The 21,352-nt window shown below is 35.1% G+C and overlaps 1 protein-coding gene across 1 annotated transcript; it reads right to left on the bottom strand.

Moving 5' to 3' along the window:
* Positions 1–229: 229 nt before the first annotated feature.
* LOC114738594 (uncharacterized) lies at positions 230–20,439 on the bottom strand. The gene is made up of 4 exons (XM_028926655.1): positions 20,433–20,439; positions 20,230–20,237; positions 4,906–4,978; positions 230–842 (listed from the first exon to the last, which is right to left on the bottom strand). The coding sequence occupies exons 1-4, from the start codon at positions 20,437–20,439 to the stop codon at positions 256–258; spliced, it is 675 nt and encodes a 224-aa protein (XP_028782488.1). The 3' UTR covers positions 230–255.
* Between the last annotated feature and the right edge of the window lie 913 nt (positions 20,440–21,352).

The following is a 21,352-nucleotide window of genomic DNA, read 5'->3' as shown; positions in this document are numbered from 1 at the left end:
CCATATAGCTGACCATTTAATGGGATATACTTCCAGTTTTATAAGTGATTTCCATTCTTACAGATTTTCTATTAATTTGTAAAATTTTTGTTGATCGTTATCTCAGCAGGTCCTGCACTTGTAGAGCTTTTGGGGGATTTGTGACGCGAGCAACACACCATCCAACAATCAAGAATACATCCGTGCATTATCAAAGGCATGGCCAAGTAAACAAACATGCTATACTAAACCTGTTGCATTATCAAAGATAAACCACTAAACCTGTTGCAAAAGTAAACTGAATACAACAACACTAAAAGATACAAAGAAGAAAAAATCAGCACTAATTTTCCCTCCCTCACTGCATGTAACATTGCTTCCGCTGTAACATCCTATCCTTTGCTTGATCCCTGCACCGCGATTTTCAAGCTCAAATGTGGAATTTGTGAGGCCATCACTGAACAAAATGCACCAAAAGAATGATCCTTTATGGACTCCAACCATGCCTGCTCCAACCTCAGTATGTGATTTATTCCTCAGCAGAGACAAAGATTTGTTGTTTTTAAAAAGAATGTTGGAGAAAGCTAATGGTGGCTCTACATACTTCCTTTGACAGCCTACTATTTGCCCGGTAATGGTGCCGAAAGTGGGGAGCTCTACGCCGCAATTGGGAGCGAATACTTCAGTGAAATCATCTTCTGATGGCTTGCAGGTCACCAAATTGTTCTCTGTGCAGTTCCATTTGCATAGCTCCACATACTGTAAGGCCATGCACCCAAGACCGGGACTGTCATTTAGCCTTGGGAGCTTGTGAGCTGTTCGGTTCTCGTTGATGATGGTGACAAGATCATTTGCTGGGTTTCCTACATGACAGATCATAACAAGTTAACGAGGTTGCTTCGATTGTCACGTATGGCATGAATCACACTTGAGACTTGAGAGAAAATTTGGTTTCTCGGAATCTTTCATTCCTTGGAATGTCATTCCAAAAAAATATGAAATTTTCAAGGTTTGTCTATAACAAATATTCTTGAGACTATTTTGCTACATTCTTGGAAATCGAACATTCTTGTGTTTGGCTCATTCAACATTCCATGTAGCCGAAGGCTTGTTGTATAGCTTATCAAAGACATATTACTAGCACAATGTAAGATCTAAAAGCAGTTACCCCAACTCTAAAAGCAGTGTTTATCAAGTTTCATTTCCATATTTGTTATATCTCCAGAAGCACATTCAAATACTTAATTTTCTTATTATTAGAGAATAGCCAATCCTCTAATTTCAAAATAATACCAAGCGCAAGCCTTAAATTCAGACAATTAGAAAATGACATTAATCAAACCCGGGAGCCATCAAGCACGTCCAATCAATTGTTGACATCTGTTTTTCTCAGAACCAGATTCATCAAACAGTAATTTTCTTCTAAAACAAGCGTTGGAACCATTTTTTACGCAAGTATGACTTCTGCTATTCATTTCCACAATTCCAAGATGCGATAACAATTATCTTTAATGGTACATAAAAGATTTCAACTCAGTTCTAGAGTACAGGGTTTATTTTTTGTGGTTGATAAGAGTAACCCTCCCCTGTTCAACAACCATGCCTTTGGCTTGTCTGTTCTTCGAAAGGAAAAAGCAAGTCAAACGTCCCCTTATGAGGTTGCTTAGACCTAAACATTTTCTCTAATCACATTTCCAATGAAGTTCATTGCTCTGGGAAGCAAATAATTTGTTTAAACTAATTTTCTAAAGGATTCTCAGTCAGGGTTAATTATTTTTAGCAAAGCTTGAATGATTGAAAATATTTCAAATTATGTTACAAAATTTTTTTTGAATTAATTTAAAAGACAAACCCAGACAAGTGCCTCCTTATGAGGTTGCTTATCCCTAAAATCCTTTCTGTAATCACAATTTCAATCAAATTCATTGTTCAGAAAAGCAAATAATTTGTTTAAATTAATTTTTTAAAGAACTATCTGTTTTCAGCAAAGCTTGTTATAATTGAAACTATTTTGCTTCATGTTGGAAGAATGTTCCATTTACTAAAATTATGGTCACAACTTCCAGTTGATTTGATGCACGTACTTGTTATTCTTTTCAATGCACCAATTACACTGAACAACTCACTTTTGCTGAGCTTTTTGCGAAGAGAAGACAAATCTTCTCCGTAACTTCTCACAGAAAGATGAGGCAGGAAACCCAGAGACTTTATTGTTAGGATCAGGGAGAGAATCAGAGACAAGCGATATTTACTATAGCTTATTTCTTTATTCGACTTTAAGAGAAAATATATAAATAGGTTTGGCACTATCTCCTGGCAAAAAATCTTAAAACTTCAGAACTAATGAACTATTGGTCTTTCCCATATATATTTTTCTAGTTCAATCCTATCCAATGTCAGAATTTTTCTCACACGTCACTCACCTTTACCAAAATATGCACGCCTTGTTCACCCTCTAACAAATCGAATCACTATGTCTTGCATCATCAAGAGAAGATGACTCCTGAAAATAAGGTTTGTTGGGCCAACTGCTTCCGTTTGTTTACCATGCAATGTTACAAACTAATTGAGGAAGCCCATCCCATAACCTTCCTCTCTAAAGTTTGGAAACATAGAAGGAACCAGCATATCATCGAAGATTCAAATGCTAGTTTTGGTGAAATTTTGTTAAAGTGAACAATCTTTTTATGCAAAGCAAAAATACAGCTGTTTTTCTCCAAATGCTTCAGCATGTCATTAATTGGTCAAATGCAACAAATACAGCTTAGTCAAGGAAACCAAATTTTGTACTCAATGAGCGCATTAGTTTACAAAGACAATGGTGACAGACTACAGGAAAAATAGCTGGAAATATGCTGCAAATCCTACCAAACGTTATATACAATGATTTAGAAGTCCAAGATGCAAAAGCATTCCTTATGAATCATAGGGAAGACAAAGAAAAATCATATTTATTTGAAAAGCACACAGATATAGCTTCCTGACCTCATGAACTAACTAACTTGGCTGAAAGGCATTGAATTTCTTCATCTGTTACATTTGGCAAGCATTGAAAATAAATTTGTTAATTATCAGAAATAGAACACCATTTTTTCTAAGGGTCCCCTGGATTAACATGTTAGAGGAACTTTGAGAGAACTAATGGCTAAGAGTCCCAAAAGTACAATGTTTGTTGAGTGTCAAGAGTACTTCATATGCTATCCCTAAAAGTAGCTTCAAAGCAGAATATGAAAGCTGTTGATGGGACGAGACGGGACCGGGATGAACAGGGATAGGACAGGAAATCTGTCTTGTGTCCCATCCCGTACCAGTGTTGTCTCGGCCCTGGTCAAGATAGGATGGGATCAGGACGTCCCTTTTTTCTTTTTCTTTTTTTGCCTTATGGTTAGGCCTATTGCAGTGGATTTTGATTTTTTGGGCTTAGCCTTTTTGAAAGTATCTTTTTGTTTTCTTTTTTATTTCTTTGGGCTTAGCCCTCTTAAACAAAAGCCCAAATAAATAATAATTAGTAATATAATAACTCCAAAATTCATTTTCACCATTCCAAAAATCATAATGAACTATAAAAGTTCTAAATAAATAATAACCACTCAACTATATATTTTCTGAAAACTACAAATATAAACATTTTGTATTACACATGGTTTAAACATTTTGTATTTTTAACATTTAATGATTATAATATGATAAAAAAATAAAATAATATTACTATCAGAACGGGACCGGGACCGGACGACCCTGTTCCGGTCCCATTTTTTGTCCCGTCTCGAAAAATTTCGAGACAGACCTAGTATGGTCGGGACCGAGACGGGCCTATTTTGAACACCCTTAATATGTAGCCTTGTGTGTCAAAGTAGATATGGTGTTGTCATTAAGCAAGCAATGGAAATGGATTATAAGGTTATGCTTTCTAAAATCAAAATTGCAAGCCTTTGGTATCGGGTTAATAACATGCACTTGACAAAAAGCAGCAAGAGAGTGGATCTTTGGTTATCCATGTAAATATCATTATATATGAAGAAGCTAAAACAAGGAGGAATGGTCAAATGCAGAATGCCCCAAGTTAAAGATATGGTTAAAACATCCAGATGCCAAAGGTCATCTTCCGAGTAGTCCAAGGCTTTAATTTGTCAAAGATGGTATTCCTATTAACAGTTGATTTAACTAATTTGGAAACAGCAAAACCTTGTTGGAGGCTTTGCAGCTATTCTATTATACCCATTACTTTGAAACCTAAAGGTGAAGCCTTTGCAAGAAAGTAGCATATAAACAAGTTCCTTTGAACAATACAATAAGTGCAGATGAAAATGCTGCTACATTGTCAACTGATTATATATCTAACTCCAATTATTGAGAAGAGCAACAGGAACAGGAAACATACTAAAATTTCCAAGCTTCAACAACAGGAATAAATCAAACTAACGGTCCTAAGTGATAGTTAATTTTGCAACCATCCTTTAAATATTATGAGGGGACAACGGATGCAACTTTCTAGAAAGAGCAAGTCTCAAGAATGGAATATATACTCATCATTAAAAAAAAAACACATGCCACCCTCTTATTAGAATCTGAAAAGCTAACCCTTAATTCTAAGGCCACAACAGCCACAATGTGCAAATGCAGCTTAATAACAGCATTTTAGCGTTCTTTAACGCACACATTTTGCGCTAACTATTTTAACTACTAAATCAATTTGACACGAAAATTCACAAATTTCAGCCAGCATTACATAGATACCAGATAAATGTAAAATGCGCCCCCGCGCGCTCGGCTAGAGTAATTCAAATATACTATCAGAACAACCTAGTAGAACCTCCCATTAAGAAGAACACAAACATAGACAAATTAAGGGTTTTTATGTAACAAGCGACAGGGACAGCTCAAGATATCAAAAGATTGATGGAAAAGAAAAGACAATGGAGGTACCATGATGCTTGGAGTAAACAAGAGCAGCCCACAACAGAAAACAGAAAATGTAAAGCTCATAGCAGCATAGTTTCTTCATTGTCATCATTTCCACAGGTCACGAAATGGGGACTTGAGCTTTGAAGATCTACCAGGAAAATGAGACAAAAGGCAAAAGAAATGGGAAGGCGAAAGGAAAGGGGCAACCTAGTTTGTGAGAGAGAGGTACTCAAACCAACGCGATAAGAAAGAAGGGGGAAATGGAAAGAAACAAGATCGAATATTGATGAAAAGGGGCTAAAGGAAAGGTGGAAAGTGCTTGATTGGAGATGGTGCTGCAAAAAGCAGGGACAAAAGTTCCATGCTCGTGGTCCCCAGTAGCCGCTATGTCCTGATGAAAAACATAATAGACTGCTAATTTCAAAAATAAAATCTGGAATGTTGGACCCAAAAACAAATTTCAAAATCACCAATTCAGTGGTCCCATCGTCACGGAATATGCTCCAAGACACAAGTTTAGGTTTACTTAAGGTGTTTAAATGAAAACCAAATCAAATTTTAAAAATGATTTTACGTTATGCGAAATACATGTATGAAAGAATTTGTTTCAATTTATGAAAAAATACTTTTTAAAAATAGTTTTGAATGATCCAAACACTTTTTTAGTGGCAAAATAAATGAAAGCCAGGTTGTAGTGTCAAGTTAACTTGCAGTGCCCAAGAGGCTTGATTGATCAACTTACCAAAGCATAATGCTATACTGTTTTTTTTTTTTGTTGCTAAAGTATAGGTATTCTTCTATTGGAGGCAATCCTATTCGAGACATTGTCGGGTACTAAATGTGGACACCTATCCCAGTGGGGATTCGAACCTTGGTTTGCCACATTGTAAGGAACTAGCCTCTTTTGCTAGATCCAACCGACATTGGTGAATGCTATACTATTAGCAGCCTTTTAATGATGTGAATATGTGAGCTTCTGGACTTCATATGGGACATGAGGACCAAGCATATAAGAAGGGATATCAATCGAGTTGCTGGCTCTCTAGCAGATGCCGCTATGGTGAAGAGACAATTATCTCGCTTGGAAACATATCTGGGCGGCATTAAATATACGACGGGGTTACCAGATATTGTAACAAATGAATCTCTACTTCTTTAACAATTGATGTGTGCCCTACCGATATAAGGGATCTTGTGCAGAAAGAGTACTTGGAATCTAATCTCCTTTCTATTTAGTTTTTATTTGGGCTTCGCCCTTTTTTGTATTAAAAAAAAAGGTTTACTCTTCTAAAATAAATAAGGGAAAATGACAAATGAAGAAGGCTAAAATTAGGATATCTCAATTTAGAAAGCTAAGGGTCGGAAATGACAGAGAATGAAGTTATTCCCAAATTGAAATTTTGAAATTAATGAGAAATTAAAAAAATGCCCCTTTGTTTTGGTTTTTTTTTAAATGGTTCGACCCCTTACCTGCAATAGGCCACTGCTAGCCACTGTTATGGTGGCTGTTGGTCTAAATTTTTTTGTGACAGTTTTTTTTTGGTCATGTGAGAAATCTTCTACTTATAGTATGAAATCTCGTGATGCCTGAATGAGGGAAAATAGGTTCTGGGGGTTTGCAGGTTAGTGTTTAGTGGTCCAGTAACACGTTATTGGGCTGCCCAGTGATCCAAATCCAAGCAACTCTTCCACCTCCCCCTCCTAGCGATTTCCTTAGTCTCCTTAAACCAAATCTGAAGCCTAACAATCATCAGATATTGTCAAGTTTCAACCATTGTCAGCCACCATCTTGACACGATAAGCCATGAGATATGGGAGGGGATTTCGAATTCGAAGTCCAAGCCAGATAAAGAAGGGAAGTCACAGTTCTTCTTAGTTCTTAGAGATCGCAAGGGTGTCATTGCCGGCCGTGAAGCTTTCTCGACAATGTGTGAAGATTGAATTGTGAGAAGGCGGAAGGGGCAAAATGGGCTCCATGTGATAAAACTTTATCGTTTTACTTAATATTATGATGCCCATATCATTTTATCATTTTATCATTTCTCACTGTAAACCTATGACTTCTATTGTTCTTGCAATCCATCAATGAAGGATGCCATGAAAAGACTTCCTCTAGGAGTGGAACAAACTGTTTCTCTATTCATCCCAGATCCTTGAAATCAACCACATCATTATCCTCAACCAACTTTGGTTCACACGGTTTATCAATTTTTCTTACCTTTTGTGATCTTTTCTCTGAGTATTTAGGTGTGCTCTTGCTTTGTCTATCTATTTAGATATAATTTCCACATATTATGATTTTGGTTGATCTATTTGGGTATGCTCTTGCTTTGCTTTGTGAAATTCCATACAGCAACGTCAATTTGATGTTTTGGGTTCATATATGCTGTAGATTACATATCCTGATTTTACATTTGAAATTACATATTCTGATTTCACTGATAATTTATTAATTAATAATTAATATATTTGAGATTTTCAGTTTTCACCGCTACTAATAATATATTAGTGTGGCTACTTAATTCCATCGGTTATGTATCTTTAAAATCCGTTAAATAACTCTTAATAATTAGGCCATCCCAGTGTTACTGGCTTAATTTTTTGATCTACTTAATCATGATATCCATTTCATCATATTTAAATTTCCCAAGCCTTACATCTACCATAACCTTGAAGTTCCACACTTGAAGTTCTATCATCAGGTATGTTGGTTTCCTCACTTGAGGTTCTATCATAACCTTTTATCTATTATTGTGAATTTTACTTGAAGTTCTATCATCAGGTACGTTGGTTTCCTCACTTGAAGTTCTATCATAAGCTTTTATCTATTATTATGAATTTTGAATTGATATAAATATACTTCGTGTGCCAGCCTCCTCCTACATCCATCTATTTAGATTTAATTTAGACAGCCTATGATTTTGGTTGGTGAGATTTGGTTAACATCCAAAATCTTTAATTTATTCATTATTGATAAGAATGTGAAAAGAATTTTGAATTGAATTTTGGTCTGGATTCGGATCTACTTATAATTGAACTTCAAATCAAATGTATCTAATTTCTTATAAAAGAACATGTTATTTCTTTGTGTTGGAAAGAAATATTTACATTGCAACTGTTTACTTAGAAACAAGAAAGGTATGTTAGTTATATTTTTCTCTGTCTGGTATGATTTGAATTATATTCTTTTAACCATGATAGTCCAATTATTAAGCATAGGAGGTAGTATATTATTAAGCCATATAGTGGCTGTATATAGGCTATGAATGTGGCAAGTCTTTTTCAGCTTCCATGCAATCTTTTTTATTATCACTCTTGATGAAGTAGAGTATCACTAAATCTGCTCTCTAAGGAACTATATTGCATGAGCCACCTCTTCTCTTATTTTGATTTTACTGAAAACAAGTGTGTAGGTTGTCCATCTTAGATGTGCCTAAATGATCTGGATTTATAACCTATACTGCATTAGAAACTTGAAGAAGTAACTATGCTCTTTTGGAAGTTTTCCTGTATAGCTCGGACATGATAACAGTATTGATGCATTATTATGCTTAGTGCACAAGCAAGAGAGAATGAGAAGAGGGAGAGTGAGAGGCCAAAAAATTCATTTGGTATGTTTGCTAGGCCTCTATGGGCTTCCTTAGTATAAAGGCTTTCCATTCTGAAGATTCCTGTGTAGTTTTGATGGAAAGGAAATTTTTTCAATGATTGGTGAAATGTCCTGTATGCTCTTGACATGATAACTCCGTGATAGTGTAATTTTTTTTTGGTTAATGATAATTCTTAAAGTATTTTTCAAAACTAGAAAGTTAAGCATATCCTTTATTTTGCTAAAATAACAAGTTTATCATTTTCTATGCCATCATGGTCATCTGTGCCGTCTTCTTTTTTCATTCTTGTGTTGGTTTTTACCAAATCAGAATCCCAACAAAAATTTATTTTCTTAATTTCGTTTGCACATTATACCAAAAATAATATGGGATGTTAAGATTTAATGTCATTAGCATTTCAATTATTATTTTTGTCACACCTTTCTTTTTGACCATATAACCTTTCAAATAGAACCAATTGGAGCCACTTATCATGGCTTTAAGTTAGACAAATTCAAAATTCAAAATTCATTAAATTCGGGTTACTATTCATGTAACCCTAAACTAAGACCAAATTTTAAAAATCATAACTAATTCTAAAAAAATTAAAATAAGGTGGTTCTAAGTTCTATTTAAAGCTCTTAACATGATCTTCAGAGGAAAAATGCTTTTTAGTACCAAACCTTTATCAATCATTTCCAGAATTTACGCAAAATAGCACTGTTCATATGGTAAATTTCTAATTTTTCAGAATTTATGTCTAACTTTTAAGAGGCATAGCTTTCTATACAAAAGTCCAATTTTGATGAAATACTACTTGTTTTAAAGTTAAAAATATGATCTATAAATCTGTCACGTTTCATCGCAAAACTCATCCATTTGATCAGAATCACGTTGACATGAAATTTGGCCATTAAAAGGGTTATTTCATACTATTTTCATACTTTTTCTTGATTATTCTTTTCCCCTGGCAATTATTCCACACATATAAAATACATTCAGTCACAATATTATCCAGCATTTACAGTCATCAAAGTCATTAGTACAAATATCCAAACTTCATACATAAGCGGTATAAATTTACATAACAAATTTCACATAAAACCTTGAATATTTCGAGTGTTGGCCACTTCATTCCATCATAATCTCCTTGCCCTTCTCCTTGAATATTTCAAGTACTCCTAAATTGTTAATTAATGCCTACCAATTCATGCATAAATACATGCCACATTATTGACAATATTACATAAAATATCATTAGGTATCAAGATAACTCTATAACCCCCTTTTCTTTGACTTTTTAACGTAAATTTTTCATATTTGTTTTGACAAGTTTTAAGGGCTATTCCTACACTATTTTTCATGTAGAATTCAAATGCCAATTTGGTTTTATTAAATTCAAACCTCTCCCTATAAAACAACCCTTGGTCGAATGGTATATGTTAGATTTAAAGTTTTGATGATAACAATTCAAGTGTTTTATGTTTCTCTACGAATTTATTAAGTTGATCGATCAAAAGTTAATCGATCAGTTGTCACATAATTGCTGTCTGTATTTTAGTTACTTAGCATTGAACTTGATCGATAATGTGTTGGATAGATCAAACTTTATGAGTTGACTGATCAATTGATTGATCATTGATAACATTGATTAGTGTAAAAGGTTAAAGCAAATTATCGATCACTTGATCGATAACCTAGTGTTCGATCAATTATCAAAAAAAGCCACAAGACCTTTGTAAGTATAACACAGCTTTTATCGATCATCTGATCGATCAAGCTCTTATTAATGTGAACTTAGATAATTGGTAAAGTCTCCTACTTATTTTCTATATTTAATAGTTCACTTGTTATCTATCACTTTATCAATTAGACCTTTATTGATAACTTGTTTGAACATTGGATGATAATTCACTTCTGGTTAATCGATAATGTGTTCTATCAAAGTATTTATTCAAGATCTTTAATCGATCAATTAATTGATCAATCGTTTATCGATCAAATGATCGATCATCAATACTCTCACTACAAACATCTCATTAAGTATTTTTTTTAGCTTTTTTCAGATCACTTGTTCGATCATTCATTTATCGATAAAATGATTGATAATCATGACCTCTGCATCTTTTTTTCACATCACTTGATCGATCAAAGTCTTTCTCTAATATTTTCTGAAAACACCTTTCAACAATCATTAATCAATCACCATCTATTCTGTGACTTCACTGTGAAAGCTTTCTTTAAAACCATTTTTCGATCATTTGTTCTATCAACCATTTATCGATAAGGTATTCGATCAACACACTTTGAAAATGTATTTCTCTCATATTTAGCCTTAGCGATAATATGATCAATCAAATGTCTTTCGACCATCTGTTTGATTATTGCACTAGTTCATTTTGCAACAGCTTTTCATGATGATCTTTAAAATCTATTTTCTTTTCATCTTCAAGCTTTTCTTAGCCTTCCTTTAGCACATAACTCTCTATTGAAAAGAAACAAAGGCAAATGAAACTTGAAAGAGATTAACCTTGCACATTTCATTTGGAATTAACTATTTTCATATTTCATCGTTTATCGATCATTTATTCAATTATCTTATAATCCATAATCTATTCGATAAATGCATATATCTGCTATAGTTTTTCTTCTGATATTTAATTAATAACTTGATCGATCAAAGTTTTATCGATCAAGACATCAATCAAGACTAATTTCCTTGAAGAAGAACACTTACTTGTGTCAAAAGATTTATGCAGATTACAAAGCTCAACGGCTATTTTGTAGCCTTAACCTACAATGTCAGAAGCATTAATGGTGAACTTCCGTTATAAACTTCCGAATGCACGTAACCGATCTTCCAACAGCTAGAAGCTCTTCAGTCTAACAGATAACTCAAATACTCTAACTATAAAAGGCACGAAGGGCATTGAATTAAGCATTGAATACACAAGCTACTGTCTGTTGAAAATTTATTGTTGCATTCAATACTCTGTTTTATTGAACTTCAGTGTTTAACATTCATATACTCTGTAAGAGAGCTTGATACACTTTTCATTACTCATTTTCTGAGAGTGTGGACTCTTGAGGGGTTTGTAACCTTACGGGTAATAAGGGGGAGTGATTGAGAGATTCAATTACTGTACTAAGGCACCAAGAGCCCGTTTAATCTTGGGAACATAGTGAAAATCTCAAAAGTATTCTGAGGATTGGACATAGGTCAAGTGGTTAAGACCGAACCAGTATAAACTTTGTGTCTTCATTCCTCAGTGAAATCTTCCTAACTTATCTCCTTTATTTTATTTGCTTAACTATTTTATTTAGTTAAATTTTTATACCTTACCCGATTCACCCCCTCTTGGGTGAAGCTGCTACTAATATTTGGTATCAGAGCATGTCTCTTCATTTAAGACTTAACCGTCTGAAGAGAGATCCTATGGTAGGTTTCAAAGATAGTATGCTGCCCGAAGGATGCTCAACCTTAAAACCACCAAGCTTCAATGGTGAGAACTATACATTCTAGAAGATGAGAATGAAGATTTTCATCAAAGCAACTGAATACAGTTTATGGGACGTGATAGAGCATAGGAACTATGTTTCAAAGAAAACTGTTGCTAATCAACAAGTTCCTAAAAGTCCTAGAGAGTTCGACGAAGAAGATAAAAGGCTGGTATTGTTGAATGATAAAGCAATCAACATTTTGACCTGTGCCTTAAGCCAAAAAGAATACTTCTGAGTTTCAAGGTTGGAAACTATAAAGGAAATATGGGAGGCATTGAAAATTACACACAAAGGGACAACCGGTGTGAAACAGAGTAGAATCAACACTCTCACCATAGAATTTGAATTATTCAGAATGAAGGATGGCAAGAGCATCCGAGATATGAAAGTAAGATTTTCACATCTCATCAATCACCTCACTGCACTCGGCAAGAAGTATAGTCAAGAAAACCAAGTGAGGAAAATACTACGCGGTCTCAGGAAGGAATGGGAACCGAAGGTAACAGCCATTAAGGAGACAAAAGGAGAATCAATTGGCTCTGTTACTGCACTATTTGGAAGCTTGGTAGGGTATGAAAGTAAGCAGAAGTACAAGAAAGAAATGAACGAGAAGAATCATAAGGGCATCGATCTCAAGACTCAAGAGAGTGAAGATGACGACAAAGAGGATTTAGAGGATGATAAAATGGGTCTTATAGTCAGAAGATTCAAAAAGTTCTATAGGAATAAAGCCAAAAGAAAATTCCAATCAAAACGGAAAGCCTTCACATCTCAAAATGAGCCCAAAGAACAGATAATCTGCTTTGAATGTAAGAACCCGAAACGCATTAAAGCAGAGTATCCTCAACTATCCAAGATGAAGGACAAAGACAAAAAGAAGGGAAGATTCAGAAAGAAGAAGGCGTTCATAACGTCAATCTGGGGAGACAGCTCTTCGAAAGAAGAAGATAGTGATGATGAAGAGACAGCTAACATTTGTCTCGTGGCACAAGAAGATAGAGATTTAGAGATAGATGAGATAGTCATTTCTGAACCCTCTTATGATGAATTACAATCTGAATATAATGTGTTATATTATGAGCTAGTAAGAATCGCTAAGGAGTTGGTAAGCTCTAAAAAGAAAACAAAAAATCTGGAGGAACAACAAGCGAAGTAGTTAGACACCACATCTCCAATCTGTATAGAATGTGAGCGGAATAGAAAGAAAATCAAGGAGCTCACTAAAACTATGGAGAAATTCATAAAGGACAGTGAAATGCTCAAAGTGATTCTGGGAGCTCAACGTTGCACGATGGATAAATTAGGAATAGGATACAATCCTACTCAAGATTAGAAAAAGGGGAAGAAGAAAAGTAGTGGTCGATTATATCTAACATTCTTTAGAAATGCTGTTCCTTCCTCTATTTCTTTTGCATTATGTTCATATTGTAATTGTAAGGGTCATACAACTTCTTCTTGTCATCACAAGAAGAAAGGGACTTACGGGCCATTAAAATTGGTGCTCAAGGATACTTATGTACCTAGGACAAACCATACTAACTAGAAAGGACCCAAAAAGGTATAGGTACCTAAAATGTGATTCTTTTATTACAAGTATGTCTTAAAGCATCCAGAACAAGCAAATGGTACATCGGCAGTGGATACTTCAGACACATGACGGGTGATACTGAGAAGTTCTCATCACTCAAACCAAAAGAAGGAGACAAAGTAAGCTTTGGTGGAAATTAGTCTAGAAAGATTGCTGGAGTCAGAGAAATAGGAAGTGGCAAGGGAATAAAAGTTGAAGAAGTTTACTACGTTGAAGGCCTATGTCACAACCTACTCAGTATTAGTCAAAGTACCGATAAGAACAATTGGGTGATCTTCAATTCAGAGGAATGCCTAATCATCAGCAAAGATGATCTACCACTAAAGAAGGAAGAATTGAACGTAAAACTAAGAGCTCTAAGGTATGGTAATTGCTATACTATTCAAATTGATTCCAAACTCTCTAAAAACTGTTTTGTTAGCAAAAATAAAGAAAGTTGGCTTTGGCGTAAACGTCTTGCTCATGTTAATATGAATTAGCTTTCTAAATTAACAAAAAGGGATTTAATTATTGGTTTACCCAAAATTCACTTTAAACACAATATCGTTTATGATGCTTGTCAGAAGGGTAAACAAACAAAGTCCTCGTTTAAATCAAAGAAGATAGTCTCAATTGAAAGGCTACTCCAAATGCTTCATATGGATTTAGGTGGTCCTTTAAGAGTCAAAAGTTTTGGTGTTGTGATGGTTTATGACTATTCAAGATTTACTTGGACCCTGTTTCTTTCCTCCATAGACGAAACATTTAGTGCATTCATTGCTTTTGCTAAAAATGTCCAAAATGAGAAAGGTATTTCTATTGCATCTATCAGGACTGATCATGGAGGAGAATTTGAGAACAATGAATTCGTAGACTATTGTGACGAGCAGGGAATTAACCACAACTTCTCAGCACCAAGAACTCCTCAACAGAATAGAGTTGTGGAAAGAAAGAACAGAGTACTCATGGAGATGGCCAGAGCAATGCTGAATGAAAAAGGAATCTCTTAAGTGTTCTGGGCAAAAGCTATGAGCATCGCTTGTTATATCTCCAATATAGCTTACATCAGAACATTGTCTGGGAAGACTCTGTATTAGCTATACAAGGGAAGAAAGCCTAACTCAGCCCATCTAAAGATCTTTGGAAGCAAGTGTTATATCCATAACAACAACAAAGAAAATCTTGGTAAATTCGATCCTAAAGCTGATAAAGGTTTATTTCTGGGATATTCTAACCATAGTAAAGCATATAGAATTTTCAATAAAAGAACCTTTACTATTGAAGAATCAATACATGTTGTGTGTACTGAAACAGAGTCAATTTCAAAACCTCTAGATGATGATGTTGAGATCGTTCAAAGTTTTGAAAAATTGAATTTGAACAAATCTTCAAACAACGTGTCTTCTAAAGGAACTGTTGAAAATAAAGATGATTCAAATGAACATCGATATCTAGAACAACTTAAAGCTTGGAAGCATAACAGGAACCATCCTCTGGAACAAGTCATTGGTGAAGTCAATGAAGGGGTCAAAACCCGGAGAGAAGTGTTCAATAAAGTGCATTTCTCTACATTTATTTCACACATTGAACCAACAAATATTGTTGAAGCTCTATTCGATGAATTTTGGATAGTAGCAATATAGGAAGAGTTGAACCAATTTGAGAAGAATCAAGTTTGGGACTTGGTATCCCGACCTAATGACCATCCAGTCATAGGCACCAAATGGGTATTCAAGAATAAGCTCAATGAATTTGCACAAATCGTTAGAAACAAAGCCAGATTAGTGGCTAAGGGCTATAATCAGGAAGAAGGTATTGATTATGAGGAAACATATGCTCTAATAGCTAGATTAGAAGCCATAGGAGTACTCTTAGCCTTTGCCTGCATAAAATATTTTAAATTATATCAAATGGATGTTAAAAGTGCATTTTTGAACGGTTATATTGTGGAAGAAGTTTTCATTGAACAACCTTTTGGTTTTGAAGATCCAAATCTCCCTTATCACGTTTACGAAATGAAAAAGGCTTTATATGGTTTAAAACAAGTACCTAGAGCTTGGTGATTGAACCCATTTATTCTATGTTATTTCATATCATTTTAAGGGTTTTTATCATAGGTTTTGGCTCCTTTTAATGATAATTGTGCTTAATTTAGATTAAGAGTCCTTACTTTGAGTTAGTGTCTTTTTGAGGGTAAAATTGTCATAATTGGTTATTAATTGTATTCAATTGATTTCTAGGACAATTGATACTTCAAATTGTTGCTTTTTATTGTAGGACACTTGAGAATTAGAGCCAAGATTGAAGACCAAAGCATTACACAACATGAGAGTTTCCAAGAAAATGCTGTGCTGTGGCAAAAAGTCTGAAAATGTGCATCAGTGGCTATTCTGGAATAGTTCGCTGGGGCCAACTTTTGAGTTCGCCGGGGCCAACTTTCAAAATCTCACTAGAATACCTCTCTGGAATAGTTCGCCGCGGCCAACTTTTGAGTTCGCCGCGGCGAACCTCTTCGTATCAGTAACGTCAGATTCGGATCCAGAACGCAAAAATGGACCCTCTACTCATATGATCCGACCCAAGTTGACCCTAAAAGCCCTTAGAAACCCTATTTTCGACCCATCACTCCATTCTATCATCTCCAACACTTCTATTCTCTCATCTTCTTGCCTCTCCACCTCTATCTTCTTTCCCATCCATTTCCTTCATCTCTTCTTCATTTCATTTTATTTCCTTCCACTCCCAGCTGCCATGGTTGATAGATTCACTTTGGTTAGAGTTTTTCTTGAAGCTATGGAGGGCTAGGGTTTATCAACTCTTGAAGAATGGTGGTGTGGCATGAGTTTCCAAGCTTCAAAGGGGAGTTTAGTTTCAGTTTGCAATTTTTAGCTATGATTTATGGCTTTCTAGGTCTAGGAGTTGTAATTTCTTAGTTAGGAAATTGGGACTGATACTGTAATTATTGGTTAATGATTACATTTGTAATTTGGATTGATTGATGTTGAACTTTGTGCTTAAATATATGTGGTTGCATATATGCTTATTGTAACTCTTATTATTCTCTCCTATCTTGCATGGTTGTGTTTGGGTACTGAGTTGATTGTGTGTTACATTAAGCCAATTACATTATCATTCCAAATTTACACATTAGGGAAGCTAAACAAAGCTTTCATTAATGAGTTCATTAATGAAAGCTTTGGACTCATTGAGTTAATGAGGTTCTTATTAAGAAAACCTAATGATTTGTGAAACTCCCAATATTTTAAGTGAACTATGATTGCCATCAAAGCCATTTTCAAGAGATTTCCTATCATTCATTTCCATTCCATCATTATTATCTTAAAACACCAAAAATATAGTATCTTAGGTTTGTTTTCATTGCATTTAGTTTAGGCACCATTCATTTAAGTCTTAAAAAAACCCAAACCCCATTTCATTGCATTGCATGGCATTTAGTCTAGCTTAGGTAATTAATAAAGGCTCCCAAAAGTGAAACGACCCGAGTTTGCACTATACTGCATAGCTTGGATTAAATTTTGATTGAGAACCCCAAGGCGAACGACAAGAAAAGGCTCTCTTTCACTTGGTATGAACGACTTAGCACTTTTCTAATAGAAAACGGCTTTGAAAGAGCTAAAGTAGATGCTACACTCTTTATCAAAAGAAGTAAGAAAGAACTTTTAATTGTTCACATTTATGTGGATGATATTATATTCGGTACTACTAATGAGGATCTTTGCCAAGAATTTGCTAAGTTAATGCAAGGTGAATTCGAGATGTCAATCATGAGAGAATTGAATTTCTTCCTGGAATTACAAATCAAATAGAAGAAAAATAGAATATTCATATCCCAGGTGAAATATTTCAAAGAATTGCTAAAGAAATATGGTTTGGAAAAGGCAAAGACTGTAAAGACTCCTATTAGTTCAACCATATCACTAGACGCAGACGAGAAAGGCAAAGATGTGAATCTAACTAAATACAAAGGAATGATTGGATCATTACTCTACCTCACAGGTAGCAAACCAGACATTTAGTTTAGCATGGGAATGTGTGCTAGATATCAATCAACTCCCAAGGAATCACATGAAGAAGCCGTCAAGAGAATCCTCAGATATCTTATCAGAACACTAAATCTAGGAATATGATATCCAAAGAAAGGAGCAGAATATCTAATAGGATACTCAGATGCTGATCATAGAGGCTACTAAACAGACAGGAAAAGCACCAGTGGATAATATCAATTTCTAGGAGGATGCCTTGTCTCGTGGTCGAGCAAAAAGCAAAACATTGTGGCTATATCCTCTACAAAATCAGAACATGTTGCCACTGCTAGTTGTTGTGCTCAGATTTTATGGTTAAAACAACAATTACAAGATATGGGAATCAAGTTGAAAGAAATCTCGATCCTATGTGATAGCACAAGCACAATGAGCCTATCTAAGAATCTAGTTCATCATGCCCGAACCGAGCATATTAACGTTCAACATCATTTCATTTCGGATCATGTTTAAAAGAAAGACGTGAAGGTAGAATTCATTCTTATTGAGTACCAAATAGTAGACATTTTCACAAAACCTCTTGACTAGCAGAAGTTCAATTACTTCAGAAGAGAATTAGGAATGATAAATTCCAATGAGCTGTAAGAAATTCTGTATTAGTTCTTTATTTGAATATTTAGATTTAATGTTTTGATGATTAGAAAACTAACTTAAGCATCAGAGTGGATAGAATCTTGTTTTGCAGGAAACTCTATTTGGATGCTGAACAACAAAGGTGAACAGAGGAGGGTGTGATTGATGAAGGCATCGACAACCATGCCTTGAAGACACCTTAATTTATCGATCACTTGATTGATAAATCCAAATTATGGATTAGCTCATCGATCAACAGGGCATATGAAACTAACCAGAAATGATGGGGAGCAGAATTATCGATAACCTGATCAATCACTCAATTATCAAACAATGTATTGATCAACAGCAGAATGGGACTCTCAGTCAAATTAGTCAAATGGGTAAGGATTATCGATAATTTGATCGAATAACTGTTAATCGATCATATGATCGATAAACCAGAACAGGTATGGCTTTTACTGAATATTTATTGATAATGTGTTCGATTATTGATTGGTCGATAACACGATCAATAATTGCTGTTAGTGTTCTTAACTGTTCTTCATATTTATCGATCACTTGATTGATCATACATTGATCGATAATTTGATCAATCATTTTTGAGTTTATAACATTTAGAATTTAAAAACCCTATCAATTTTTAGAACCCTAACTCGATAAATTGTTCGCCCTTGTTTCACGCAACGGTCAAAAACCACTGTTTCATTAAATTACCCATTGTACTTCACTCGAAATCATCTCTTAAGCCCTCTCAATCACTCTCAACCTTGTCAAACTCACAAATCACTAAACATCTCCTTAAAATCCTTCTTTGTATCGAGAAATGGTGAGAGTTAAACAAGTTGGAAGCGACTGAGAAGAGAGTACCGAGAAACAAACTCAGTCCAAAGAAGTTACTCCCTCGACTATCAAGAAGAGATACAGACCCAAAGTGAAGCAAGATACATCAAAGAAGAAGGGGATATTAAAAATTAGAGAAAGCCAGAATGTAAGCTCTGAGCAAACCACTCCTTAAAGGAGATCTCCCCGGTCAAAATGCAAGTTACCAGTGGTGACTGAGGAATGAAAAACAAAGTCCGATGATGAAATCTCAGTTCAGAAAGCTGTGGATACAATGTTAAATATTCTAGTACCCAGACAATTGAGAAACAAGAAATATAGAACTGGTGAGGGTGTGGCTCAACAAAATCCTGCCTAAGGTATTCTACCTGAACCATTTGAATTTTTGGTTGGAAATCTGGATAGAGATGTGAGTATGATAAAGTTTAAGGCAAATTTTACAACTCAAAAATTTTACCCTGTGGTCTTTGTTAATCTAGATAGTTTAAAAAATAATGAGGAAATCAGACTGGATCTAAGTGACACCTTAGGACGCTACTCTAACTGGTCGAGTATTGGTGGGGAATACTGTCCTAAAGTGGTCAAAAGATTTTACTGCAACATGGACTCTGTTGAAAGAGTATGATGAACAAGATAATCTGGTGAGTAATTATCTCACAACAAAACTCAGAGGTAGAACCATTACTCTCACTTTTGTAAAAATAAATGAGCTTCTAGGGACTCAAGAATATATTAGAGGAGGTGATATGAATGATGTAAAAGCCTACAAGATCTTGATGGAGAGTGACAACTATCCTGGAGAACTGAACTTCCCTCCAAAGTAAATGTGTGATTATTGTAGAATAATCCACCACATTTACTCGAGGAGCATGGTGAATAAGTCTGGCAGCTTCTCACACTTAAACTGGGATGACTACCTCTTACTGGCTAGAATCATTATTGGAGAGAAAATTAATATTAGAGCTTTGATCTACAGTGAGATGAAGGATTTCACTCTCAACAAGTCTAAATCCACACCTATTCAACATTCTCAACTAGCCACATAACTCCTCCAAGTGAACAACATTGCACCTTTAGAGCCTGGAGAAGTCAAAGTGAAGGTTCCTATGTTTGGAATTAATCAACTCAAGAAGATGAGGATCCCAGTTCCTTTTAGACCTTTACAAAAAGTAGCTCAAAAGGACAAAGGAAAACAACTAGTAACAGGCACCTCCAAAGCTCAAAATAAGGCTGAGTCCACTATAAAACCTTCTCACACTTATAGGCCTTCATTTTATGGCAACACAGTTAAGGAAATATTTTAGACAGAGCTCCAAGAATTTGAAAGAAGGGTGTATGCCACTGCTAAAGACTAGAGGGCAATCTCGGATAGGAAGTTTGAGGGGTTATATACTATGCTGGATCTTTACAGACAAACCATGGCAGTACTAGAAAAGGAAGTCTCTCAGAGGTTTGACTATATGGAGAAACAGCTTAAAGAGCTCAAAGGGATGGTCAGCTCCCTCTGCATCAATTTCTCAGCCCCTAGCACATCCTTAACCTTTAAGGACCTTCTTTCCCATCCACCCTCTCCTCCTCACGCTAATCCTAAACCACCTTCCTCTCCTATTATTGTATCTACCACTTCTATCTCACCTTCTGTTTCACACAAATCTCCTATTCCTCCTTCTACCACTTTAGCCATCATTTCAGTTCCTCAGCCTACCCCTTCCATTACTCTGCCACCTCTTTCTCAAGCTCTCTCTCACATTTCCCAACTACCTCCTCTCCCTATTCCTTTCACCTTGCCTACTTTTACTTCTCCTTCCACTTCCACTGTTGTTGATAAAAAGGGAGAGAAGAATTCTGATGATGTTTAGATGACTTAGACTAGTTGTTTATATTTAATTTTTTCTGTGCTTATCTATTCTAACATTCTGATGATTTTCTAGATTTATTGAACCTTGCTGTGTTACTTCTCAGTTTATCAGATTATTTTGCCTGTCAATTATTAGTTTCTGATTTATGTGTTCCTGTCAAGTTTTGCTCAATTGAATTCTTATCTGATGACTTATGCTGTTTATTGTTAATATTACACTTATGTTTTATCATCATCAAAAAGGGGGAGAATGTTATATTTAAGGCTTTGATGATAACAATTCAAGTGTTTTCTATTTCTCTATGGATTTATTAAGTTGATCGATCACCTGATCGATGAAAGATTAATCAGTCAATTGTCACATAATTGCTATTTGTATTTTAGTTACTTAGCAGTAAACTTGATCGATAATGTTTTGGATAAATCAGACTTTACGAATTGATCGATCAATGGTAATATTGATTAATATAAAAGG

The sequence above is a fragment of the Neltuma alba genome, unplaced genomic scaffold (genome assembly GCF_004799145.2).
Source record: "Neltuma alba isolate B1F8T4 unplaced genomic scaffold, ASM479914v2 tig00013632_pilon, whole genome shotgun sequence".
Classification (NCBI taxonomy): domain Eukaryota; kingdom Viridiplantae; phylum Streptophyta; class Magnoliopsida; order Fabales; family Fabaceae; genus Neltuma; species Neltuma alba.
This window is presented reverse-complemented; position numbering and strand designations above follow the sequence as displayed.

Coding starts and splice junctions, on each gene's coding strand:
- LOC114738594 (XM_028926655.1), bottom strand. Junction 843..4,905: donor TGTTTACTCCAAGCATCATG/GTACCTCCATTG, acceptor TCTGTCATGTAG/GAAACCCAGCAAATGATCTT.